Source organism: Panthera uncia, chromosome C2, assembly GCF_023721935.1.
Source record: "Panthera uncia isolate 11264 chromosome C2, Puncia_PCG_1.0, whole genome shotgun sequence".
NCBI classification, from domain to species: Eukaryota; Metazoa; Chordata; class Mammalia; order Carnivora; family Felidae; genus Panthera; species Panthera uncia.
In genome coordinates this window covers 2,110,356-2,137,022 of record NC_064810.1, presented here as the reverse complement: position 1 = coordinate 2,137,022, position 26,667 = coordinate 2,110,356, and the positions used below count along the sequence as shown (strand labels likewise).

The following is a 26,667-nucleotide window of genomic DNA, read 5'->3' as shown; positions in this document are numbered from 1 at the left end:
CCATTTGCAGTGTACAATTCAGTGGCTTGTAGAACATTCATAGACACGCACGGCCATCTCCATACAGTGAATTCTAGAACGTTTTTGTCTCCCCCAAAAGAAGCCTCATACTTCTTTCTCCCAGCCTTCCTCCTACCCGCACTCCTGGCAGCCACTGATCCACTTTCTGTCTCTGTAGATGCCCATTCTGAGTATTTCACGTAAATGGAGCAACCTCACGTGGTCCTTTGTGACTAGCTCATGTCCCCGCGCGTCACGTTTTTAGCACTCATCCATGTCGCAGCCCGTGTCGGTGCTTCCTTCCTTTTCGTGGCCGAAAGTAGTCCTCGTATGGATGGACCGCACTCTGTTTATCCCTTTGTCCACTGTGTGACATCTGGGCTGTAAGATGCTGACCTTTTAAAGGCATCGAGCCCATTGTCTCACAGGCTCCCCACCTTGTGGAATTTGTTGAGTGTTTGCTCAAGGGAGCATCACCTAGGAAGGTAGGTCTGAAAGGCTTAGATTTAGGCCAGAGATTCGGCAGATCCATTTCGTAAGTGGTGCTGTGTGGTGAGGTTAAATTTATTGTAACATTTAGCTCCTCGTGTTTAGTTTTTCAGGAAGAGTGCTCATCTAAGATAGTTACTGCCTTAGTCCACTTAGGCTGCCATAGCAAAATGCCTCACACCAGATGCTCAAACAACAGACATTGTTTCTTGCAGTTCTGGAGGCTGGACGTCCAAGGTCAGGGTGCCAGCAAGGTTGGTTTCTGATGAGGCTTGTCTTCCTGACGTGTCTTTACGTGGCAACAGGAGAGACAGAAGTGGGGTGGGAGGGGCAGGGCGGAGAGGGGTGGGGGGGAGGGCGAGGGAGGGGGAGCGCTCGCTCTACCGTCTCCTGATAAAGACACTAACGCTTCATGACCTCATCCAAACCTCATCATCTCCTAAAGGGCCCATGTCCACATACCATTGTACTGGGGGCTAGGACTTCCACTTAAAAAGGGGGACCACAGTGGGACCCCTTGAGGGCTCAGTCAGTTAAGCTTCTGACTCTTGAGCTCAGGTCACGATCTCACAGTTTGTGGGATTGAGCCCCATGTCAGGCTCTCACTGACAGCACGGATTCTCTCTCCCTCTCTCTCTGCTCCTTCCCCGCTCGTGTGCATGCACTCTGTCTCTCTCTCTCTCACTCTCAAAGTAAATAAACTTAAAAAAGAGGATGGGGTTGACCACAGTGCAGTCTATAGCAGTTTTTAAGTACTTGAAAGCCAGTGTTTCCAAAGATTTTGGCTTCAGGTAGGTAGATACACGGTTGTTGATTGCTGGGGTGCATTTCACTCAAATTGAGCTATCTGGATGGTTTCTCAGGAGCAACATGGCATTGGTTTGTTTGTGTTTTTTTAGATTCTTTTTTAAAAAAAATTTTTTTTAACGTTTATTTATTTTTGAGACAGAGAGAGACAGAGCATGAACAGGGGAGGGGCAGAGAGAGAGGGAGACACAGAATCCGAAGCAGGCTCCAGGCTCCGAGCTGTCAGCACAGAGACCGACGCGGGGCTTGAACCCACGAGCCGTGAGATCATGACCTGAGCTGAAGTCCCACGCTTAACCGACTGAGCCGCCCAGGCACCCCTTTTAGATTCTTTAATGTGCCCCAAATGGTCATTGGCAGAGCCATGTGCCACGTCTGCTTTATGTGACACGTATGTGAGACTGCACAGGCACGCCTCCTGCCAGCATTCCTTGACGACGTCTCTGTAGGACTAAGATAGTCTACGATTGACCGCTTGTGCTTCCTTTCCTTCTTTCCTTCCTTCCTTTTAATTAAAGTTTATTTATTTATAATTTATAGTTAAAAGGGAGAGAGAGAGCACATGTATGAGAGCTGGGGAGGGGCAGAGAGAGAGGAAGAGAGAATCCTAAGCAGGATCCGTGCTGTGCTGTCAGCGTGGAGCCCGACGTGGGGCTGGAGCCCATGTTCCGGGAGATCGTGACCTGAGCCAAAATTCAGAGCCAGACACTCGGCCGACTGAGCCACCCACGCCGCCCCTCAAGTGCTTTTAGAACATTAATCTCCGCAAGTCTTTCCTTGAGTTGATTAGTGTTTAATAAACTTACCAGTCTGGCAGCCTTGTACATTTTGTGACAAACCAGAAAGAAGGCCAGAGAGTACAGTGGGTTCTCCCGCTTAGTAACTGGGAGGCTGTGGCCTCGCTGCCCTCTGGGGGTCCAGGACACAGGGCTCCCCACTGGCTGGTTTCGTAGGCTGGCAGGCGCCTGGGTTTATTTCCGGATATATGGGGGGAACGTGGCGTCTTTACCTGAGAATTTCTTTAGGTGGGAAAGCGGTGGAGTTCTTTGAAACAATTCTAATAATTGGACTATTTATAAATACTGTTTTGAAATTCAGGGCTTAATTGACCTGTTTTTCTCTTAGGTTTGCCAAAACAGAGCTTACAGACCTTAATTTGTTCACATTTTATGACTTCCAGGAGTTATCTGGGCATGTGTTTATGCTTCCCTTTTGACCAAATACCTCGTTTAGCTGTGCGAAGACGGCGCGGGGCCGGGGGGTTTCCGCCGTCCCCTTTGAATAGCGTCGCTTCCTGCTTCTCGTGCCCGGTAGCGACCGAGGCCCCGCCGCCTGCAGGCAAGCCAAGGTGACACCTGGGGACTAACTCGTGGTAATGTGCGTTTACAGGTCAGAAAATAGTACTCCCTCTGCACTGTTTTGCACAACTGAGAGACCTCCATTTTACCCCTTCCAACGCCGTGGTCCACGTCGGGGGGGTTCTGTCCGTGGAGATCACCTTGTGCAGCCAGATGCCCATGCCCGTCCACGTGGAGCAGGTCGCCATCAACGTCCACTTCAGCATCGAGAAAAACAACTACCGCAAGACCGCCGAGTGGCTGACCAAGCACAAGACGTCCAATGGGACCATTAACTTTCCGACAGAGACCTCGCCTCTCCCCGTGCCCCAGAACAACTTACCCGCGCTGGAGTTGTATGAGATGTTTGAGAGAAGTCCTTCGGACAATTCCTTGAACACAACGGGGATTATATGCAAGAATGTTCACATGCTCCTGAGGAGGCAGGAGAGCAGCACTTCCCTAGAAACGTCCTCCGGTGTGGCTCTGGAGGACGGGGCCCATGTGCTGAAATGTAGCGGAGTGACTCTGGAACCGGGGGCCAATAGGATAACGTTCAGGACGCAGGTACGTGTCGAGGTGGGGAGCTGACTTTAAAGACGGGTCGGGGAGGGTGTCGAGCTCGCCCCAGCTGTTGGAAGTGTGGCGTCTCTGTGCCCTACCCTGGGTTTTGTTTGTATCCTTAAAGAAAAATAGACTGACGTTTTAAAAAATCTTTTATACTTAAACAGATTTGTGGCAGTTGATACATTTTTTACAAATGTTTATTTATTTATTTATTTATTTATTTATTTATTTATTTATTTAGAGAGAGAGGGTGCGAGCCTGCTAGCCGGGGAGGGGCAGAGAGAGAATCCCAAGCAGGCTCCACCCGCGAGCCCGGACGTGGGGCTCACTCTCATGAATCGTGACCTGAGCCGAAATCAAGAGTCTGATGCTCAACTGACCGAGCCACCCAGGCACCTGGCAGTTGATGCGTTGTGAAAGAAGTTCTTAACGTGGATAATTCTGTTTGCTCTCGCCGGTATTAAAAAATACCGTTTGTTGGCCTGTGCTTTCAAAGAAGGTGGCACGCTGTCATACTAAACTTTGTTTCCTTTTGTTGGCTGCTCGGCTGTCAAATTAGCGGCTCTGGCCTCTCTTCCAAACCTTGCCCTCAGGCAGGGAGCCCTGTAGTTCCTGGACTGAAGACGGGGCCAGCGCAAAGGACCGCTCGCTGTTGGTCACGAGTTCATAGTGTAGGCCCAGAGCAGGGCTCCGATCTCATGCCGGATGTTCCGTTAAACACCTGTCGGAGAGAACGCCAGTTTGTTCGATTGAAAATAACGGACTAGAAGCAGAAGGGCAAAGTTACGCCTCAGTGACTTAGGAAATCCTCGTCGGGGATGGAGGGCGCTCCCGAGCGACCTCGTGCGCGGCTGGCCCTGGAAGTGCAGGGCGGAGGGGGGAGGGCGGGGCGGGGACGGCCGGCTAGGACGGCACAGCCCTCCCTCGGAGGATCCATAGATCCATAGATCGGATTGGTACAGGAGTGGGGGTGACTCGCCCGCTTGTGCCTCTAGGCCAGGGAGCCCGGAACGTACACGCTGCGGCAGCTGTGCGCCTCGGTGGGCCCGGTGCGCTTCGTCCTCCCTCACCTGTACCCCCCGGTGCAGTACGACGTGTACTCGCAGGAGCCGCAACTGCGCGTCGAGCCGCTGGCCGGTGAGTGGGCGCCGGGCTGGGCGGGGCCCTTCCCGAGGGGTCCCCCGGTCCCTCTCCGCAGCCACCGTCCTTTTGTTAAGTCCTCAGAGTAGGAGGAGCTGGCGCAAAGACCACGTGGCGCTTAATTAAAAGCACGGACGAGTGAATTTCTCAGCTGTTGAGGCCGAAGACGACGTATTTACTTGGCTTATTTCTTCCATTTGGGACAAAGAGTCAAGGAAAGCAGTTTTCCTATTTAATCTCTCCATACTCCCTACTTTTCTTTTTTTTTAAAAAAAGCCCCCATGGCCTCCAGGGAAGGCCCTCGGGTGCTGAGCCGTCTCAGCCGGTTCCACGGCACCACCGGAGGGCCTCTGCTGACCCGAACCTAGCGCCGTGGCCCCGAGGGCCCAGGTGCTCCGAGCGCCACGGTCGCGGTGCTCATACCCTGCTCCCGGCCATGGCCCTCGCTCCCGTTCTTGCCTGCGCCTTCCCGCCCCTCTCACCTGTTTCTTCCTCCTCCCTCTTCCTCACCTCTTGCCTTCTTCCTTCTGCCCGTCCTGGGGTGGGATTCACGGAGACCGCGGCCCACCTCCGCCCTCCATTTCCTTCCGGGAGAAAGCAGTGGCCGCACCTTCTGCCCAAAGGTCCAGACCTAACCCGAAGAAGCCAGAAGCGGTTCTGAATAGCAGCAGTACATTCGATTCCACGTCCGGTCTTTAGTGTCCTTACCGGATTCTCTCTCGCTGCCTTTTTGGCAGATCAGTTTTGAGACCCTCACAGACGTGGTTGCCACTGTGATCCCCAGGTCTCTCCTCGGTACTGACGGGTCTCAGGTTCTCTTGTTCCCGGCGAGGGCCCCCTCAACTGTGCACCCCACAGCACCGAGATGAAGAGTGAGGGTGGAGGGGTGGGCCGTGGGGGGGATCATGGAGCACCTAAAGGGAACACATCTGGTTTAGTAGGAGAAACGGAGCATCCTTTTAACCTCGCGGTAGGCCTTCCGTCCGCTGATTGTGATACTGATCGCTGTCTTTTTCCCTTTAGATAGCCTTCTGGCTGGTATCCCTCAGAAGGTAAAGTTCACTGTCACCACTGGCCATTATACAGTAAAAAACGGGGACAGCCTGCAGCTCAGCAACGCGGAAGCCATGCTCATCCTGTGTCACGCAGAGAACAGAGCAGTGATCTACTCCAACACGAGAGGTGAGGCGGCAGTCACCTGGTGAAGGCGGACCCTACCGCGTGAGGCTGTAAGGCGCCTGTCGTCCAGGCCGCGCTCAGGCGGTGTCTGAGGACCACTTCTCCCTGCAGCCCTCTCATGGCAATGGCCTGCCTGTAGGTGGGCTAGGACCCTGTCGCTGGGTGGGGCAGGGGGGGGGGGGGGGGGGGGTGGACTGAGAGCCGTGCATATGTTTGGTGGCCAGGCGGTGCTGAGCTTGCTAAGGACTTGTAATGCAGCATCATGGCCTGGGTCCCTGCTCCAAGATGATGCCCTGTCAGCCTCCAGTCTCCTCCTACCTCCCCACCCCCACCCCCATCACCAAAAAGCAAAAGCAAATCAGCCTTTTTAGGCACTGGGCAGAAGCCCTCAAAAAGTCCCGTGTCCCCCGGTCCCCAGGCAGGAGGTGTGGAGAGAGGACACTGGTCCCCTTCTGGGCAGACGTTGGTCTGGTGGTGGGACGGAGCGGGAGCACATGATGCAGGGAAGCACACAGTAGGCCATGGGTGGGCCCTGTGGGAAGTGTCCCTTTTCTGCTTTCAGACTTAGCACAGCGACCGTTCTGTGGCCCACGGCCAGCCAGCCTCCAGACAGTATTACTGTCTTAGAGGGTTTGTTCCCGATTTTCCTGCCTCTGCCCTCCCACCTTAATCCTTTCTAGTACACTCTTCTGTACACGTAGCAGCAGCAGGAGTTGGGCTGGACCTTCACTGCTGAGCCTATCACCTACCAGCAGAGAAAGGAACAGCGGAGGGAATGTGTTAGAAGTGACTCTTTCTGTCTTTCCTAGAAAAGGCTTCTGATGCATTGCTCCGGGTTCAGTCGTCTGACAAGGTCACAAGCATCAGTCTGCCCGCTGCTCCTGCGTACCACGTGATTGAATTTGAACTGGAAGTTCTCTCTTTACCTTCAGCTCCAGTAACTGGAGGAGAGAGCAGCGTGCTGGGGATGACAGAGTCCCATGGGAAGCATAAGGACACACAGAAAGCTGGCCAGTGCATGGCTACCACAGACCACAAAGTAAGGAGGGGCTGGAATTGCTCAGCCCGGGAAGGCGGCCTCTGCCTGCCGCGCTCGCGCGAACGAGGGGGCTTCTGTTGAAGTGGTGGATTGCCCTTTCCTGATGTCACAGCCTCTCGTTGGATTTAGCATGTATAGCTTCGAATCACCCCTTCTTAGATAAGGGGTACGTCGTGCAAGGACAGAGACAAACAGGCTCTAAGTTTCCTACACCAACTCGAGAGGGAAGGACAGTTTATCGTAAGAGAGAATGTTTGCTTAGGGGAGGGAAGTTTGGGTCTGTAGTCCATTTGTCTTGATGAAGAGGCTAGGTTGAGTTCCGCGTCTTGGTGTGCTTCCATTTCTGCCCACTGAAACGCCATCAGACTTAGCCAGGAGGAAGCGCCATCATTTTACGCTTTGATGTTGATGTCGATTGACCGTTATTTGAGAGATCCATGGCTTAGGTCCACATGCACGGTCCTTCAGCTCAAGGACTGCGTAGCTGCCGTTGTGCTCATTCGGGCATGTCCATGTCTTGCCACACAGATGTCACTTCTGAGGGTTTTTAATGGCCCCACAGGACTGTACATATCTGCACACCTTAAAAAGCTGCTGCCGGTGGGCCTGGCTTCCAGTCACCCTGAATCTGCGTGCTGAGACCCTCCGCTCTGGGACAATGACAAGTCTTGGCACACCCTCCACTGCGGGAGGTATCAAAGACACAACAGGTGCTGGGACAGCACGAAGGTTTGAGTGACAACCGAAAGCCGGGACGGGACTGAATGACGAGGTTCATCTCCTACACGAGGCCGCTCCTTCCAGGCTGGGAGAGGGGGGTGTTCCCAGTTGGTATCGAGACCAACTCAGACAGTCCAGCGAAATGGACAAACAGGAATATGTTCCCAGGAAAGAACAAGATAAAACCTCAGGAAAAAGCATCTCAGTGAGACGGAGACAGTTTACCGATAAGGAGTTCAAAGTGATGGTCACGAAGACACTCACCAAACAGGAGAAAAACCAATGGACACAAAACCTCAACAGAGGTGGGAAATATAAGAACGTACCAAAGAGAAATCGCAGAGTGAACAACAGAACGGCTGAACTGAAACACAGACCAGATGAAGCAGAAGAAAGGATCAGCCACTCGAGGTCAGTGGAACTCAGTCAATGAGAGCAGCAAAAAGAATGAAAAAAAGTGAAGACAGTTAGGAGCTCCTAAGACATCAAGTAGACTAATATTTGGATCATGGGGCTTCCAGAGGAGGAGAGAGAAAGGGTCAGAAATCTCCTTGAAGAAGTAATGGCTGAAAACTTCCCTCATCTGGGGAAGGAAACAGGCATCTAGATCCAAGAAGCCCAGAGAGTTTCAAGGAAGAAGAACCCAGAGAGACCCACACCAAGACACCTTATAATTACCTACCAAAAAGTAAAAGCCAGGAGAGACTTCAAAGCAGCAAGATGAAAACCACTTGTTACGTACACGTACGTGATGCTAAGTTATCGGCAGACTTTTCGGCAGAAACTTTTCAGGCCAGAGGCAGAGGCACGATACATTCAAAGCACTGAAAGGAAAATCTGCAACCAAGAATACTCTCCCCGGCAAAGTTACGACTCAGAAGTGAAGGAGAGATAAAGGGCTCTCCGGAGAAACAAAAGCTAAAGGGGTTCATCACCACTAACCCGGCCTTGTTACGGGGAATTCTTTAACTGAAAAGAAAGGGTGTTCACGAGAGCACATGTGAAAGAATAAATCTTACTGCAAAGGTAAGAATATAGTAAAAGTACTGGGTTAATCAGTTATAAAGCTAATGTGAAGGTTAAAAGACCTAAGTAGTAAAAATAACTACCATTATAATAACTCATTAAGGAACACACAGATAAAAAGATATAAAGCATGACTCAAAAGTATCAAATGTGGGGGCGAGGAAGAGTAAAAGTGTTGAGCTTTAGAATGGGATCAAACTTCAGTATTAACTGAAAATAGATTGTTACAGATACAAGGTGTCACATGTAAGCCACATGGTAGCCACAAAGCCAAACCCTGTAGCAAATACACAAAAAAGAAAGACAAGGAACATAAGCATACCACCAAAGTCATCAAAGCACAAAGATAACAGAAAAGAAGAAAGGAGCAGAGAGAAACTACAGAAACGGTCGGAAAACAACAAAAATGGCAACAGGCATGTGCCTGTCAGTAATTGCTTTAAACGAACTCACTCTGTGTCCAGTCAAAAGACACAGAGCGGCTGAATGGGTAAAAAACGCGAGACCCGTGTATATTCTGCTTACAAGAGGCTCACTTCAGATACAGGGACACACACAGACTGAAGTGAAACCAAATAAAGAGATCAAAAATCTAGAACAGCTAGACTTCCATCAGACAAAATAGACTTTAAAACGAAGACTATAATAAGAGACAAGGGGGAGAGTGTTACTTAGTGGGGTCAATCCAACAAGAAGATACCACACTTGTAAATGTTTGTGTGCACAACACGGGAGCAGCTAAGTATGTAAAGCAAATGTTAACAGACCTACGGGGAGAAATGGACAGCAATACAATGATAGTAGGGGATCTCAATGCCCCATTTATATCAACAGATAGATGATCCAGACAAAATCAGTAAGGAGACATTGGCCTTAAGTGATACATTAGACCAGATGGACTTAACAGATGTTTACAGAACATTCTGTCCACAGGCAGCAGAATACACATTTTTTTCAAGTGCACATGGAACATTCTCCAGGATAGATTGTATATTAGGCCACGAAACAAGTCTTAACAAATTTAAGAGGATTGAAATCACGTGATGCATCTTTTCTGACCCCAAAGTATGAAACTAGAAATTAATTACATGAAGAAAACTGGGATATTCACAGATATGCGGGGATTAAACAACAGGTTACTGAACAACCCCTAGGTCAAACAAGAACTCAAAAGAGAAATCCAAACATGCTTTGCGACAAATGAAAATGGAGATGGGACATACCCAAATTGGCCAGATATGGCAAAGGCAGGTCTAACAGGGACGTTTGTAGGGATAAATGCCCACCTCAAGAAACCGGAAGTCTCAAGTAACCTAACTTTACACCTGAAGGGACTAGAAAAAGAGGAACAAAGCCCAGAGTTAGTAGAAGGAAAGAAATAACAAACGTTAGAGCAGAAAGAAATGAAGCAGACTAAAAAGGCAATAGGAATGATCAATGAAACTGGGAGCTGGTTCTTTGAAACAATACAATCGACAAACTTTTAGCTAGACTCACCAAGATAAAAAGAGAGAGGACTCAAATCAGAAATCAAGGAGATGTTACAACTGACACCACAGAAATACAAAGGATCACAAGGGACTGTTATGGACAATCGTATGCCGACAAATCGGGCAACCTAGAAGAAAGGGATAAATTCCTAGGAACATACCGCCTACCAAGAGTGAACCATGATGAAACAAAATCTGAACAGAATGATTACTAGTAAGGAGACTGAATAAATAATCAGAACCTCCCAACAAATGAAAGTCCGGCCAGAAGGTTTCACTGGTGAAGTCTACAGAATGTTCAAAGAAGATGTGTTAATTCTTAGCACATTCTTACTACAGTTCTTAAACTCTTCGAGAAAACAGAAGAGGGGGGATGTCTTCCCAACTCATTCTATGAGGCCCGCATTGACCTGGTACCGAAACCAGAAAAGGATGCCACAAGAATAGAAAATTACAGGCCAGTGTCTCTGATGCGCACATGTGCAAAAGTCCTCAACAAAATATTAGCAAGCCGTATTTAACAATACACTAAAAGGATCATACACAGGATCAAAAGGGATTTATTTCAGGGATGCAAGGATGGTTCACCAGCCACGAATCAGTCCGTGTGCTACACCATGGTAACAGTAGCGAAGTGAAGGGTGGAAATACACACAGGAAAGGCATTCGGCAAAATTCGACATCCATTTATGGTAGAAACTCGCAACAAAGTGGAGATAGAGGGAACATACCACAACGTAATAAAGTCCACATATGACAGGCCCGCAGCTAATAACGTGCTTGACGCTGAAAGCTTTTCTTTTAAGATCAGGAGTGAGACAAGGATGCCTGCTCTTGTCACTTTTATTCCACACGGTACTGGAAGTCTTTGCCAGAGCAGTTAGGCAAGAAAAAAGAAATAAAAGGCATCCAAATCGGAGGGAAAGAAGTAAAATGTCACTATTTGCAGATGGCATATTGCGTGTATAGATATATGTGTATATATACATATATATATACGTACATATATGTATATATACACACACACACACATAAAGCTCTAAAGGCTTCATCAAAAAGCTTCAATTCAGTAAAGGTGCAGGATACCAAATGAGTATGCAGACATCTGTTGTGGTTCTCTATACTAATGATGAGCTATTGGAAAGAGAAAGAAAACAATTCTATTTACAATTGCATCTAAAAGAAGAAAATACCTAGCAATAAATTTAACCAGGGAGGTGACAAACCCACATACTGAAAACTACAAAACAGATGAACATAAGGGAATACAAAAATATAAAAATAATAGAAAAATAGGGAGGGGTACAAAACATAAGAGAGTCTAAAATACCGAGAGCAAAATGAGGGTGGCTGGAGGGGTTGTGGGAAGGGGGATGGGCCAAACAGGCAAGGGGCTCTGAGGAGGACACTTGGGGTGAGCACTGGGTGTTGTGCGTGGGGGACAAATCACTGGGTTCTACTTCTGAAATCGTTATTGCACTAGATGCCGACTAACTTGGATGTAAATTTAAAAAATCAATCAAGTAAGTGAACTTTAAAAAAAAAAAAAAAGAAAGAAAACTACAAAACTTTGATGAAAGAAATTGAAGAAGATACAAATACATGGAAAGATAACCTGTGCTCTTGGATTGGAAGATTTAATACTGTTAAAATGCCCGTAACTACCCAAAGCAATATACAGATTGAGTGTAATCCCTACCGAAACTCCGATGGCATTTTTCGTAGAAATAGAACAGAGAATTGTGAAATGCATGAAACCACAAAAACCCCAAATACCCACCACTTTCTTGAGAAAGAATAAAGCTGTGGGCACCATGCTCCCTGACTTCAAACTATGTTACAAAGCTATAGTAATGAAAACATTATGGTGTTGGCATAAAAGCACACACACAGACCAGTGGAACAGAATGTAGAGTGCAGAAATAAATGCACACATATATGATCAGTTTATTTATGACAAAGGAGCCAGGAATGTGTAATGGAGAAAAGACAGTGTCTTCAAATAAATGGTGCTGGAAAAACTGGGCAGCTACATGCAAAAGAATGAAGCCGGACCCCTGTCTTACGCACAAAAAAATAACTCAAAATGGATTAAAAGCTAGAATGTAAGACCTAAAGCCATAAAATCCTAGGAGAAAATAGGTGGTGAGCTCCTTGACATTGGTCTTGGCAGTGATTTTATGGATCTGACACCAAAAGCAAAAATTAACAAGTGGGACCACAGCAAATAAAAAAGCTTTTACACAGCAAAGGAAACCATCCGCAGAGTCAAAAGACAACCTACCGAACGGGAGAAAATATTTTCAAATCGTATGTCTGGTAAGGTGGTAATACCCAAAATATATCAAGGACTCCTACAACTCTAGCAAAAGCCCCCACAACCTGATAAAAATGGGCAGAAGATCTGAATAGACATTTTTCCAGAGAAGACACACAGATGCTCAACATTACTAGTCAGGCTGATGGGATGTGCAGAGACGGAGCCCTCGTGCGCTGTTGGTGGGGATGCAGACTGGGGCGCTGCTCTGGAGAACAGTATGAACGTGCCTCAAAACATTAAGAATAGGGGCGCCTGGGGGGCTCAGTCGGTTGAGTGTCCGACTTAGCTCAGGTCGTGATCTCACGGTTTGTGGGTTCGAGCCCCGCATCGGGGTCTGTGCTGACAGCGCGGAACCTGGAACCTGCTTCGGATTCTGTGTCCCTCTCTCTCTGCTCGTCCCCTGCTCACCCTCTGTCTCTCTCTTTCCCTCTCTCTTTCTCTCAAAAATAAACATTAAAAATAGAACTACCCTACAATCTAGCAATTCTACTTCTGGGCATTTATCCAAAGAGAATGAAAACAGTTACTTGAAAAGGTATCTGCACCCCCGTGTTCACTGCAGCTTTATTTGCAACAGCCCTAAGTGTCAGCGATGGATGAATGAATGGATAGAGCAAACATTGTGTAGATGCACCGTGGAATATTACCCACCGTAAAAAAGAAGGAAATCTTGCCATTTGCAATCTTGCCATGGACCTTGAGGACGTTACGCTCACTGAAATAAGACAGAGAAAGACAAATACCATACGATCTCTCTTCTATATGGAATCTAAAAACAACTAAAACCAAGCTCATAGATAGAGCAGACCGGTGGATGCCAGAGGCAGGGGTGAGAGATGAGGCATAGGAGAAATGGGTGAACTGGGTTTTTTTGGTTTTTGTGTGTTTTTTTTTAGTTGAAATAAGTTGAATAATTGAAAAAAAAAACATGCGTTAAACCAGTAGGATAACAGGCTATAACACACACAGTCATCTCAGAGAGATGAGGCTTAGAACACGAGACTGGTCAGCACCTCAGGGATAATGTTTTAATTTTCATTCCTTGAAATTTTCTTCCCTTATCTGGTAACAGAGTTCAGGAGGTGAAGTTGATACTTACTTCAACGTGAGCACGAAACCAGGGCTGGATGAACATGCGTCTGTGCTCTGTGTCATTTGTTCCAGGGGGAAGTCAAAGGAAGCTTGAAGCAAGGCTCGTGCCCTTATTGGAGTTATCAGCTGGGTCCACACCGCGCCCCCAAAGTGCTTGCTTCTCTGTTATGTAGTCGTTGTCGTGTGGATTATTTGGATAATTCATTTTGTAATAGTGATTGATCATGTCGACTTGACAGAACGCTTTGTTATAACCTCCCGCACGTTCAAAACCGCCTTTGGCGTCCCGGCCACGTTGGCGTGGGAAGAGCGAGGTGGCGCTGGCGTTCCTTGCCACGGCATCAGCTCTGGAGCTTTGGAGACCGTTCTGGTGACTCCACACATTTGGCCGCTTCCGTGTTTATTTTTCTCGTCTGTGTACGTAGTTTTATGTTTCTCCTTTGTTCGTGCACGTGATTAATGGAGGTTTGCTTTCTAAATAAGAAGTGGCGAGGCCATCGAATGTCTAAGAGATTGGCAGCCACCGCTGATTTGGATGGATGGTGTGGCGGTGGCTGTGGTCGTCGAGTGGTCTGAACGCGTGTCCCTCCGTCTCTCCTCAGGTGTCCATTGACTGCCCGTGGTCCATCTACTCCAGCGTCATCGCCCTGACCTTCAGCGTGCCCTTCAGGACCACACACTCTCTTCTGTCCGCCGGGACACGGTAAAGGTGGCCCCCAGGCCTTGCTCCTGCCCCACGCCCTCCTCCACGGAGCCCCTGGCTGCACAGAGCTCGGCCTCAGGGACACTGAGCCTGTTTTCTTACGTAACCGTGACGCCGCCCTCCACGTGTTGAGATTCACAGGGATTTCCTGCTGCTCTGTAACAGCCGGTCCGGATTCACATCTCCCCAGATGTCTCAGAAATGCCTTTGTGCGGTTAGGATGTGGGCAGTGGGATCCAAAGCAAGGCCCCAGTTGATTATTAGAGACTTTCTTCTCTCCTGTTTCTCAAGCCAGCGACCCATTGACAAACTTGGGTCATTTCTCCTCTAGAAGGTCCACCATTCTGAACTTGACTGGTCACGATCTTGTGGGTTTGTGTAACTGTTTCCAAAGGCAGCCGCTGGTTCCGCCTGAGCCAGGATTTCAGCCCCAGCACTACTGACGCTCGGGTCTGGTAGCTCCTTGTTTGGGGGGGGCCGCGGGGCTTCGGCACACCCCCGCCGCTCCCGTTTTATGCCCGTGGTCCTCCCCATCCTCCCCACCCCCACTGTGGCCACCAGAAGTGTCTTGAGGTGTAGCACCACGTCCCCTGCAGGGGCAAAACCGCCTCCAGGGGGAAGCGCTTCTGCTCTAGAAGCCGGGTTCGATTCTGATTCGGCCGTTGGACGCGAGTGCTTGGAGGCGGAGCCCTGTGCCGTGTGTCCCCGCCAGGAGACCGTGTCCCGCTGTCCCACCGTAAGTGGTGACGTGCACACTGCTCCCTGGGCTCAGGGCTGAGTCTGGCCTCTCGTCACAAGATTCCTTTTGTTTTCATCCGTTGATGACCTCGGCTGACCTCTGCATCATTTGGGTCAGACCCAGAGCAGAGCCTGGGTCGCTTTATTCAGACTTGTCTTCGTGTGCATCAGGGGTCGACGTGGACCCCGCACTTCGTTTCTCCGGGACCGTCACTCTCTCCAGCCTAACTCCCCGCAAGCTGCTGCGTGTGCAGAAGTCCAGTGACAGCCGTGTAACGGCACTGGGTCAGAAGCAGAACGTTCTTTGGTCCGGTTTTCCTCAGAAGCAGCTTGCTTGGGGAGATTGGGTTTCGGTGGGGACACTTTCCCCCGTAAAATCGAAGGTGGAAACACACGTAACAAGTGTTCCTACTTCACTTCCCCAGGAAGATCTTCTCAAGAAACCAGAGTACGTTTACCGAAGTTCTCAAGTTTCAAAATCATATTCTTTCTTTTTCTGCTTCAGGAAGTACATTCAAGTTTGCGTCCAGAATTTGTCGGAACTTGACTTTGAGCTGTCGGACGGTCACCTCGTGGATCCTGACAGTAACGCCGACCTACGGCTGGTGCCGCTGAACGCGAAGTCCCCGCAGGTAACGGCTCTCTGGGGTGGAGCGTCCACCCCCGGCAGGAAACGGCGGGGGCCGGGGTGCGACGGTGGTTCCAGCAGGTTTTGGTGAAGACGTAGTCTGCCTATAGAGTGAGCCTTGCAGCCCCGAGAGTGACGTCCCGGCGATAAGCGCGTCTGCTCCGAAACGGCCGCGTCGTTGCCGTGACGTGCGTGCTGTGCCTCCTGCGGGCTGGGCGGCACAGGGCGGATTGGGGACGGTGCTCTCTGCGTTCTGAGAGGGGTTCAGCCTTAAGCTTGCCCTGCTGTGTGCGCAGCTTTCTGGGAACACCTGTCCGTGCCCGAGGAAGACCTCTTGTGTCCGTGTAGCTTTGTAAGGCGTCCCACCCGTGTTCGCGCTGCCCGGCTGAGCGCAGACCTTGCCGTCGCAGACGTTCAAAGGGTTTCTCAGGATGTGTGATCTGTAGCATTTTTGAAGGACTTCCCCCGGCTAAGAGCTGATCCGTTTCAGACGCTGGCCCAGTTCGTCCCTGTGCTCACGGGCGGTGCTGGTGCTTCATTCGGGCTGATGTTAAGTCTAAAGTCATTGGCCTGAACGGAAGGGCGACCTTTGCCATCGGTTGGTGGCATTTCCCAGTTTGGAAACGTACGAGGCACTGTGCACTGATAAACGTTCTTGAAGCACTTTTATGGTCCCCTGTGCCACGAAGCTTACGGAGTCAGAGAAGATTAAAACCTTTAACTGACTTGGCGCAGTCTTCCAGTGGAGAAGGGCAGGAGGACCGTGGGGCACGGGCGGGAGCATCAGGAGGCGGGTCCCGGCGGCGGGCTCGGAGCGCGGCTTGGGGTGCGGTGTCCGCTGCGTCCGTGTGCGCAATGACAGTGACTCTTTCTGCAGCACATCCACAGCAAGCAGTCAGTGTTCTTTGTGTGGGAGCTGAAGTGGACGCGAGAGCCTCCGCCTTCTCTGCGCTGCCGGTTCTCCGTTGGATCCTCCCCGGCTTCGGGAGGACGGCTCTCCATCCCCTTAAAGCCGTACACTTACGAATTTCAAGTGGAAAATTTTTTCGTATGTATTGCATCATTTTTTGGTGGGAGTGTGGGGTGGGAAAATGGAAGGTGGCATCATACTCCTTTCAATTAAGAAAAAATCGGATAGAAAAAAGTCTTTCAGAGTAATGAGGCAACAGATCAAGGAAAATAGTTAACACTTGGAGTAGCTCAGTCGTTGGCTGATTTATTTTAGACCCGCGGGTCCTTTTCGGGTGACATGTGTGGTCCTGGCGCGGGCCTGCCGGTGGCCTTCAGATGGGTGTTTATAAAGACCCAAGTCTCCTGATCTCTGCTCCCTTTTCTCTCGTCCACATTCAGAATGTCCTGGAACTATTTCTTAGAGTCCTTTCATCCTGATCCTGGCTGCCGCTCAGGGGGGGTTACTTTATAAGGCACATCTCTGATTTTTTAAAAGAAAAGCTGACAATATGTAGAAACTGACTTCACGAGTATTGCGAAGACGTTCCCATAACCTGCGCATGAAGCGTGGAGCTGAATGTAGCCTTGAGCTAGATGAGGACATGCGGCTGTGTGTTCGTTTCTTTGGTGAGACGCTGGATGTCATGTCAAGGAAATCAAAACGCAAATACACGAGTTTGTGCTGTTTCCTTCCCTTCTCTACTGCTGAAGTTGTCGGGCACTTTGAGGTGTGTTTGTGTGTGTGGCTCTTGCTATGTAACCCCTTTCAGCCAAAAGACTGTTTTATTTCACTGTCTTTATCAGACTTAGATTGCGGTGTAGTCACCAGCATGATTCGTCTTTTCGTGGCACAAGCAGGAGCCTTTTTGGTGTTTTAACACCAGCGCCACGGCCACTCCTGTGGTGCAGAGGCGGTGACTGTGTCTGGCCTGCTTATTACCACGCGGTAACTCGCCCGCGGTCACGCTGTGGCTTCTGGCTTTGCTGCTTCCTCTCCACGTGGAGGGCACAGAGACATTTCTGGTGGATCCCTCTTTGAAAACGCATTCTCTGGGGCGCTGGGTGGCTCGGTCCGTTAAGCATCCGACTTCAGCTCAGGCCACAATCTCGCGGTCCGTGAGTTCGAGCCCCGCGTCGGGCTCTGCGCTGACGGCTCGGAGCCTGGAGCCCGCTTCGGATTCTGTGTCTCCCTCTCTCTCTGCCCCTCCCAGGCTTGCACTCTGTCCCTCTCTGTCTCTCAATAAGAAATAAACGTTAAAATAAAATTAAAAAAAGAAAACGCATTCTGTGAGGCCCAGAAATAAAGACGCCACTTTTTTTTAAGGAAAGCTGTTTTAAGATTGAGATACACACTCTATACACCATGAATTTCACCCATTCGAAGTAGACAGTTCAGCACAGTCGGCATATTGACAGATTTATGCAGCCATCATCATGGTCTCATTTTATTTTTGTTTTTTAAGTGTTTATTTATTTTGAGAGAGAACGAGAATGTGAGCAGGGGAGGGGCAGAGAGAGAGAATCAAGCAGGCTTCCACACTCAGCATGGATCCCAATGTGGAGCTCGATCTCACAACCCTGGGGTCTGACCTGAGCCAAAATCCAGTCGGACACCCAAATGACCGAGCCACCCAGGCGCCCCCAGGCTCTCAGTTTAGAACACTTTAGACATTTTGCTTTATTTATTTTGTTTTTTTAATTTTTTTTAAGTGTTTCTTTATTTTGAGAGGGAGAGAGCGAGCACGAGGCGGGAAGGGGCAGAGAGAGAGGGAGAGAGGAAATTTCAAGCAGGCCCCGCGCTGTCCACACACAGCCCGACGTGGGGCTTGATCTCACAAACTGAGATCGTGACCTGAGATCAAGAGCGAGACTTTCAACCGACTGAGGCCCCCCACTCCGCCCCGGGCGCCCCTTCATTTTAGAACACTTTGATCTTTCTGGAAAGAAACCTTCTACCCCAGCCCTAGGCAACCTGCAGATCTGCCTGTTCCAAACACTTCCTACACACGGGAGCGTGTCACGCGGCTCTTTCTGCGACTGGCCTCTTTGCCTTGGCGGGCTGTTCCCAGGGTTCACACATTGTGTTGCTTAGATCAGACTTCAGACTTCAGACTTCAATACTTCAGAGTATTCCTCTGTGTGCATAGACCAGGTTTCCTTTCCCAGTTGTCGGTGGCTGGCCATCTGGGTTGTGTCCGCCGTGGAGGGGACACACGTGGCGGGGGCTGTTCCGAACAGTAATGCCGTGCGAGTCCCCGTGCGAGTGTTTGCGAGTTCAGCTCTGGTGGGCGGATAACCGGGTGGGGTTGCCCGGTCCTGTGGCAACTCTGTTTACGGTTTTGCGAAGTTGCCGCGCTGGTTTTCAAAGGGACACCGTTGCATACCCCCAGCAGCGTGTGAGCTCTGGGTCTGCACATCCACACCGACACTTGTTTTGGTGTCTCCTTGCTTCTAGCCGGCCCCGGGGCCGTGAGGTGGCATCTCACCCTGGCCCTGTTGCCACACTTCCCTGACGGTGAATGATGCCAATCGTCTCTCGTGCACTTCTTGGCCGCTTGCATTTTTTTCCTTTGGAAAGAGGTCTGTTCGTATCCTCTGCCCATTAAAAACAAATTTTTTTTTTAACGTTTATTTATTTTCGAGAAAGAGAGAGAGAGAGAGACAGAGCACGAGTAGGGAAAGGCAGAGAGAGAGGGAGACACAGAATCCGAAGCAGGCTCCGGGCTCCGAGCTGTCGGCACAGAGCCTGACGCGGGGCTCAGACCCACGAACCGCGAGATCGTGACCTGAGCCGAGGTCGGACGCTCAACCCATTGAGCCACCCAGGCGCTCTGGATGGATCCTCTGTCTTCCCGTCCCCCTCTCTCTGCCCCTCCCCTGCTTGCCCTCTTTCAAAAATAAACAAACATCCCCCACCCCCCACCCCCCCCAAAAAAGAGAGAGACTGAGGTGCCTGAGGTGGGGACTTGCCAGGCACGCCGTCCCTCCAGGGCGGTTGTTTAGGGGCCGTGCGCAGCAGCTCTGCTGGCTGACTCCGCGAAGGGCTGAGCCGGCCCCTTCCCTCAGCCCTCTGGCACGTCTGTGGGCAGCACCCCCGTGGCCTAGAATAGCGTTTCTCCAGGTTGTTTCTGCATCTGTGCTTGTCTGTCTCTTTCTTGCCCAGACGTTATATAACGTGAGAGCTGAGATCCTGCCCCCTTCGGGAACGGAGCACTGTAGGACGGGCTCGCTCTGCTCCTTGGAGGTGTCCATCACGCGGCTCTCCGACCTCTTGGAGGTGGATAAGGATGAGGCGCTGACAGAATCCGACGAGTATTTTTCCACCAAGCTTATGTATGAAGGTAGGTCTGGAGGCATCTTTTCCCCTGGCTGTTGTGCTAATCCAGTGCTTGAAGTGATGGTGCCCTCCCTTTCTCAAAGTATAGTGTTCTTTGTCTGAAGAGAGAATGTTCTAGAATCAAAAAAGCTCATTTGAATGTTGCATTGTATAGCAGCTTCCTAGGCTGGCAGGATGTTGGACTTGGTTCTGGGGAGTCATTCTTCCTACAGGTATTTTTAAGCAGTCGTTGGGCTCAGTGCTGAGAACACGGGGGCCCCTAGAGCTGCCGTCCCTCTCTGCCTGGGGCTCGGGGCCTTCCCGTGGCCGTGGAAGCGAGGCCAGAACTCTGGCGCTCAGCGGCCCATGCGCCCTGGAGTCCCCGCCCCTGTCCTTTCCCCTCTGGCCTCCTGGAATCCCCCGCTCCGTCCCCCACCTGACGCTGACCCCCGCCTGGGCCCCTCTGCTCGCTGACTCCCCCCAGAAGCCCCGCTCCGCCTCCGCCAGGGCCGTCGGCGTGGAGTGTCGGGACCTCTTAGGCTCTAAAAAGTGGTTGAGGAGCCAAATATTTCTTTCTTTAGCTACTTAAAAAATAACATTACACGAACTCATGCTTGAAAGGTAGCTGTTTTCCAAAACAAGACAAAACAGTGAGAAGGGGTGCCTGAGTGACTGTGGGTTAAGCGTCTGACTTCAGCTCAGGTTCTGCACTGACAGTGCAGAGCCAGCTTGGGACTCTCTCTCTCTCTGTCTCTCCGCCCCTCCCCATCTCATGCTCTCTTACTCTCAAAATAAATAAACTGGAAAAAAAAAAAGGAGAGAAAAGAAAATAGACGGATGACCTTGATTTGAGTTCTTTCAAATCTGTCTGATTCCTGGTTCCACGGAAGGCAGCTGAGCCTTCCTTTCTGCCGACTCGGTCTGCGGTGACGCATCGTGCCGGCTGGAGTGCGTGACGGGACCCCAGGCCCGCGTAGATCTGTAGTTGGTACAGGGCAGTATTTTAAACAACCTTCTGTGATACTACACCAAAACGTGACAAGTGCTGGGCTTTTAGAGGCCAGTTACGGGGTGGAATCTGAAATCACGTGAATGAACTTTTCGTACTCAGTTTCTTTAGATCCTTTGACCTGGCTTGTGGTTTGACTCTTTCTTCTTCCTTTTTTTTTTTTTTTTTTTTGGGGAGGGGAAAAGAGAGGGGGGGTGGTGGAGGGGGGGGTGGGGAGAGGCAGAGGGAGAAGGAGGGGGGGGGGGGGAGGGAGGGAGAGAGAGAGAGAGAGAGAGAGAGAGAGAGAGAGAGAGAGAGAGTCAGTCCCAAGCAGGCTCCACGCGCAGGGCAGAGCCCACCACGGGTCTCTGTCACAGCCGTGAGATCATGACCTGAGCCGAAATCAAGAGTCACATGCTTAACCGACTGAGCCACCCAGGCGTCCCTGGCTTGTGGTTTGAAAGGCTCTTCTACCCAGGCAGCATTTTGTGACACCATGGCTTGGTCCCTTGGGAAATGGGCCTCCTGATGCACGTGGACCTGCACGTGCTGTCACCTTCTGTTCTACCGAATGACGCGTTCGCACCCATTTCCAGCTCCCGCTGAGCTCATTAGGGTGGTCTGAGTCCTGGGACACTGCCTGGATCCCAGTGGCAAAGCCAAGCTTTCCAAAAGCCCAACTTTGATCAGAGTTTGAGATTGTATCGTTGGCACCTTGGAAGTGACGGCGGGCTCCCGCCACTCGTAACCGAGACCACATCTGCCGAATTCCCCAGACTGAACGGCACCGCTGATGCCGTCCGCGGTGAGCTCGGTAGTCTGTGACCCGTGCTGCGCCCGTGTCCACGTGCTGAGCTACCGGAGACGGTGCCTCGGGGAGCCCAGGGTGAGGAGCACACAGGACCTCCCTCTAATGCTTTGCAACCTCTTGTGAGTCCGTAACCGTTTCTGAGTTAAAGTTAAAAAGATGTTTACTTAAGGGTTGCATTTAATAAAACTAACTTGACTGCTTCAGGAAGGACCTGCTTAAGTAAAACTGGCAGTTTTTATCCCCAGATGTGTGGTGTTGGGGAGCCCACCGCCACGACTCTCCCGCCTGTGGGGCCTCGGTTCACGCTGGGACCCGCGGTCCTGCCCGCCCGGCGCGCAGGGCAACACGGGGGGTGGGGGGAAGGCGGGAGTGTGAAGGCAGCGTTGGCCCCGTGCTGCCCTGGGGACCACGCACAGAACCGCTCCAGCGTGTCCCTCCCACATGCCGCTTCGGCCTCAGCGTGTCCTTTGGTACCACCTGTCCCCAGAGGCTCCTCCTCCCCATCTGTAGGCAGCCTGCCCTCTGCTGCCCCTTCTTTGCTGCTCGTGAAGCTTCTAGTCCTTGAAGCCCCTTGGCTCCTGCTTTGCGTCCCCTTACAGAGGGGACGCCGTAACCTCTCTGCGAGGTCATCCACTTCTTGAGGACAAGGCTCCTCTCCTTTTTGCTTTTGAGTGCCTTCCCAGTTGGGGATTCACGTCGTGCCGAGGGACCTCACATTTGTGTTGTAGAAGGTGCCAATGACTGCTGTGCGCGAAGGCTCTCTGAGGCGCTGGTGGAGGTGCTCTCCATACGTCTCCTTCCGTCCCATCGAGAGGCTTGTCTGAGCGGCGGAGTTGGGATCGGGACCCCTAGTCTTATGCCACCGCTTACCAGATGCGCCAGCGTCCTGCCCTGCCCGCGTTCCAGGTTGAACAGCCAGGGCGGCCACCGTCTTGAAACATCACACATGAAGTTTTCAAGTGAAATTGAATTGCTGCTGTTCATTTCTTAACTTGAGGAGAAAAAAGTGATTTTCCCTATGTGTCTAACATGTATTTTCGTTATTAAACCGATGTGTTTTGGGGCGCCTGGGTGGCTCAGTCGGTTGAGCGTCCAACTTCGGCTCAGGTCACGATCTTGTGGTCCGTGAGTTCGAGCCCCGCGTCGGGCTCTGGGCTGACGGCTCGGAGCCTGGAGCCTGCTTCCGATTCTGTGTCTCCCTCTCTCTCTGCCCCTCCCCCATTCATGCACTGTCTCTCTCTCTCTCTCAAAAATAAATAAACATTTAAAAAAAATAAAAAAATAAAAAAATAAAAAAAATAAACCGATGTGTTTTATGTTCAGGAGCAGTTAGGAGACATTAAGATACAGACTGTGTCCAGTTTGGGATTTTGCGCTCTGGAGCGTGGGACTATTGACGCCTCTTATTTGGGTGTGAAAACCGAATGCTCTTGCCGGGGCCAAACCAGTGCTCTCGTCTGCGTTTCAGTGGTCGACAACAGTAGCAACTGGGCGGTGTGTGGGAAAAGTTCTGGCGTCATCTCCATGCCTGTGGCCGCCCGGGCCACTCACCGCGTCCACATGGAGGTGATGCCCCTCTTTGCGGGTTACCTGCCCCTTCCCGACGTCAGGCTCTTCAAATACCTCCCCCACCACTCCGCTCACTCCTCGCAGCTGGACGCTGGTAAGGACTCAGAGATGGGGTGCGCTCGCCGTCGGAGCGAGAGACGGCTCCGTGCGGGGATGGGGGAAGGGGGCTCCGCTCGCAGGGCCCATGCTTCCTGACCAGTCGCGTGTGCTCAGTGCCGGCGGCGTCTAACCGAAAACCCGCTCGGGGTTACGGGTCGTAGGCGCCTGCTCCGGGGCTGGGTCCTCTGAGGGCCCGCGCGCCGGATCCCCTTAGGGGTGGCCTCGTTTAACGTTCTCTCGCTCGGAAGGTCAGCTTGGGTGGCTTGCGGCTCCCCGGGGCAGGTAGCAGGTCCCCGTCGCGGGCCCGCACCTCACTTCCTGTGCGTTTTGCAGATAGCTGGATAGAGAGCGACGGGCTGTCGGTGGACAAGCACGTGGACGAGCAGCCGGACGGCGGCGGCGGCGGCAGGTGCAGGGGCAGCGCGCACCTGGCCTCCGGCGGCGAGCACAGGGGTTTGCCCATGCCCCGGCTGCAGGCGCTGCCTCCCGGCCAGGTCTTCAACGCCAGCGTGGGCACGCAGGTGCTGGTCATCCCCAGCAAAGACGACCACGTCCTCGAAGTCAGCGTCACATGACCGTGCCTCGGGTCCTCGCGCGCCCCGGGCCGTTCGTGAGTGCGCTTGAAGGGGTCCCGCCTCCTCTGCCCCCCATCGTCACATCCTAGCGCTAACCGGACTCTTGGTGATTCTGCCTGGCCGTGGAGGCGTCAGAGAATGTCAGCGCGCAGCCGGTCGGCTGAGTGACAGCGTCATTTCCGTGTTGTCCGTGGTGTAAGATTCCCCGTTATTTCTTTTTTCCTCCCTGTCCTTGTGCCGGCGCCTCCGGGGTTTGCCTGGACCCCACCCCTGCCAGTCCTCTCCCTGCCCCTGGGAGGTCTGTGCCCTGCTCTCTCACCCGGCAGCCTCCCGGTCTGCCGGCTCCTTATGGAGTCCGTGGGCCTTCCAGGGGGGACACACGGCCACCCTCGCCGTCTTAGTAGTGACACGTGTATGCCTTTCTGGGCACACGGCTGCCCTCTTTCTGGACCGGTTGGTTTTGTAAGGCTCCTGAGGGATAAAACACCATCCTTTACCCAGATGAGTTGTGCTTCTCTAGAATAACACCCTTTGAGAGCGGGTCAGCGAGGTTGAGTGCTGGAGGGGGGAGGGAACTGAGCCCCTTCTGTGCCTTGGGACGTCACACTGGGAGGGCCTGGAGCCTCCATTAGCTGGAGCCATTTTAAGGTACTTTGGGGAGACTAGACCAGGGCCTAAGGGACCACTGGTATTGCAATAGTTTAGGAATAAACGTTTCTGGAACCCCTTTTCCCCATGATATTGATTGAATTATCATATGCACTTGGAATTAAATATGTATTTATTTTAATTATCATTACATTGGGGGTTGGTACATTGTTTTCTTCTCACCTTAAAAGTCTCCATGTCATTGTCGCTGTGTAATCAATACTTTCTTCCGCACCTTAAGTCCTAGAGGTTAAGAGGCTCCATTTCAGCGGAGATTGGCGGGGCCCTGTCAGTGTGCTTCTAGTCTGGTTGTGGGAATGACGGAAGTCTTGGAATATTCTCTGCCGGTCCACTAAAATTGCAGTCATAACCGTACCAATGGATTAATTTGCTCTCGGTTGTAAATTTAATTGTACATATGGTTGATTTATTATTTTTAAAAGTACAGACTAACTGATGTAATGTTTATGTAGAAGTTGCACCAAAAATCAAGGACAAAATAAATGTGTGTTTGTTTTTACTGGTGTGAGAGTCACAGCTTGTAAATAAGTGTTGGCTGTATGAAACCTTTTCCAGCTCTCCAAAGCGATGTATTTTTGTACATAAGAGATAGAGAACTCTTACTTCCCCGGGAAAGCGTGGTCAGAACGGAGCCCGGCCGGCTGATGCAGAAAGGGAGTGCGGTCAGGCCCAGAGGGCACGGCCTCACGCCCAGCTGGAGAGGAAAGGGGCCTGCTTGTCACCTGCCAGAGAGAGGCTGGAGGAGGCTGGCGTTGAGGGGGTGGCGGGGACTTGGGGCTGCGGGGGTGAAGGGGCAGATCAGAGTCCTTGTTCCCACGCTTCTGTGTTGTCTCTCACATCACTCAGAAAATAAGGTGGTGTGATTCCCCCGCACCCCACCCTGTGTCTTTTTCGTTTACAGAAATTGGAGATACGTAAAGAAGATCAATATTTGTGAGTTTAATTAAACTTTTCAGAAATTAATCTTCCTTAGGTGCACTTTAAAACTAATAAACTTGGTCAACTAGGCAAATTAGAGCTTCGGAGTCTAATGATAGTTTAGGGTTTCTAAAATGTTTGTTTTGTTGTAAAAATTGATGATTGCCCTACGGATCTGCCAAGCCCTGTGGATGAAGAGATGTTTGAGATGTGATTCCGCCCGAAACACCTCACGTGGTCAGTCTCGGAGCCTCCGCGCCTAATGCGGCTTTCCCTCTACACTCCGGAAGGGGACATGTGATTCGATGGTTACCTTATTTCTGTTTGATGTGTGTGTGTGTGTGTGTGTGTGTGTGTGTGTGTCTAGGTTCCAATCCCAGGATGAAATTCTCTAATTACATAATATATAGAGAGGGAGAAAAGGAAGGGGAAATCCAAAATGTTCATGGTGGCTTCTTATTGTCCTCAATTCATATGAAATAAAATTTATTGGAGGTTTGGTTTTTTTTCCCCCAATTACCTGAGAGATCTTTTGCAACCCAAGTTACAAGGGTGCCTCTGTTTTTATTTTGTTTCGTTTTACCCAAAAGAAAAATGTTACCTAAACCTTCGTCTTTTTTTTTTCTTGAAGACAGTAATTTGATTTTTGTTGTGTTTACAATAAAATAAGGCTCATGTGTTTGCGACAAGCTGGTTTTGTTAGTAAAGATGTAGCAGCTGTTAAATAATTGTGAAGCCAGATATGGAATGTGCAGCTAAAAAGCAGAATGTGCAGCTGTTTTACAAATATCTGTGGAACATGTAAATACTAGCAAGTGGAAAAGGAAATAAGTTATAATTTTGGTGAATTTCATGGGGTTTCCTATGATTGGAAAAGTTATAACTTCTGATCTAATGTGGAAATTGTATTTAATCTGAAAATGAGTATTACCTACGGTCCATTGTCAGCACAGCCGGTCGTGGGTTGGATTCTTATATAAGGAAGTCTTGGTTGATATCCCATAGTTAGTAGAGAAAATACACACAGGCTACTATCCAGTTTTTCTCTAGTGTTTAAAAGAAGAGTGAGTTATAAAATGAAATGAAAGAAACACTCCAGAAGTGTGCATTAAATGAAAAGGATACTACTTTTTAAAGAACAAACTACACTGATCTAAATGTTTTGCAGTCAACTGTGATCTTTAAAATAAACCCTACGTGATTTTGGAATTCGATTTTTCATGAAAGTGCCCCCTTTCTCTAAATTTATTCATCATATACGTCAGGCCGTAAGACCCAAAAGTATCCTTAATACAATTTGCTGGGATTCTGTGACTGGAAAAGGTGACAAGTTGGTGACTTTGACACTGCAGGTATTACATTTTCATGGTTTACTACGAGAGTCATTTTTCACATTATTCTGTAATATATTGTTAGACTAAAACCATTGTATTAAGACTGTTTAAAATGTAAGCATTATAATTCTGAAAATACAGATTTTAAGAAGAAACTTTGCT

At 50.4% G+C, this 26,667-nt stretch overlaps 1 protein-coding gene across 3 annotated transcripts in view; it reads left to right on the top strand.

Moving 5' to 3' along the window:
- The window catches only part of TRAPPC10 (trafficking protein particle complex subunit 10), an 87,628-nt gene extending 61,830 nt beyond the window's left edge, over positions 1–25,798 (top strand). For 2 of the 3 annotated variants that reach the window (XM_049627736.1, XM_049627738.1), the window contains 10 exons: positions 2,686–3,200; positions 4,196–4,337; positions 5,364–5,522; positions 6,329–6,558; positions 13,809–13,909; positions 15,153–15,279; positions 16,153–16,323; positions 19,390–19,567; positions 22,810–23,004; positions 23,343–25,798. In XM_049627736.1, coding sequence (XP_049483693.1) covers positions 2,686–3,200; positions 4,196–4,337; positions 5,364–5,522; positions 6,329–6,558; positions 13,809–13,909; positions 15,153–15,279; positions 16,153–16,323; positions 19,390–19,567; positions 22,810–23,004; positions 23,343–23,584 — 2,060 coding nt within the window. In that variant the 3' untranslated portion in view covers positions 23,585–25,798. The remainder of the gene's footprint in view (positions 1–2,685; positions 3,201–4,195; positions 4,338–5,363; positions 5,523–6,328; positions 6,559–13,808; positions 13,910–15,152; positions 15,280–16,152; positions 16,324–19,389; positions 19,568–22,809; positions 23,005–23,342) is intronic. The other variant, XM_049627737.1, reaches the window with a different exon arrangement.
- Positions 25,799–26,667: the final 869 nt, after the last annotated feature.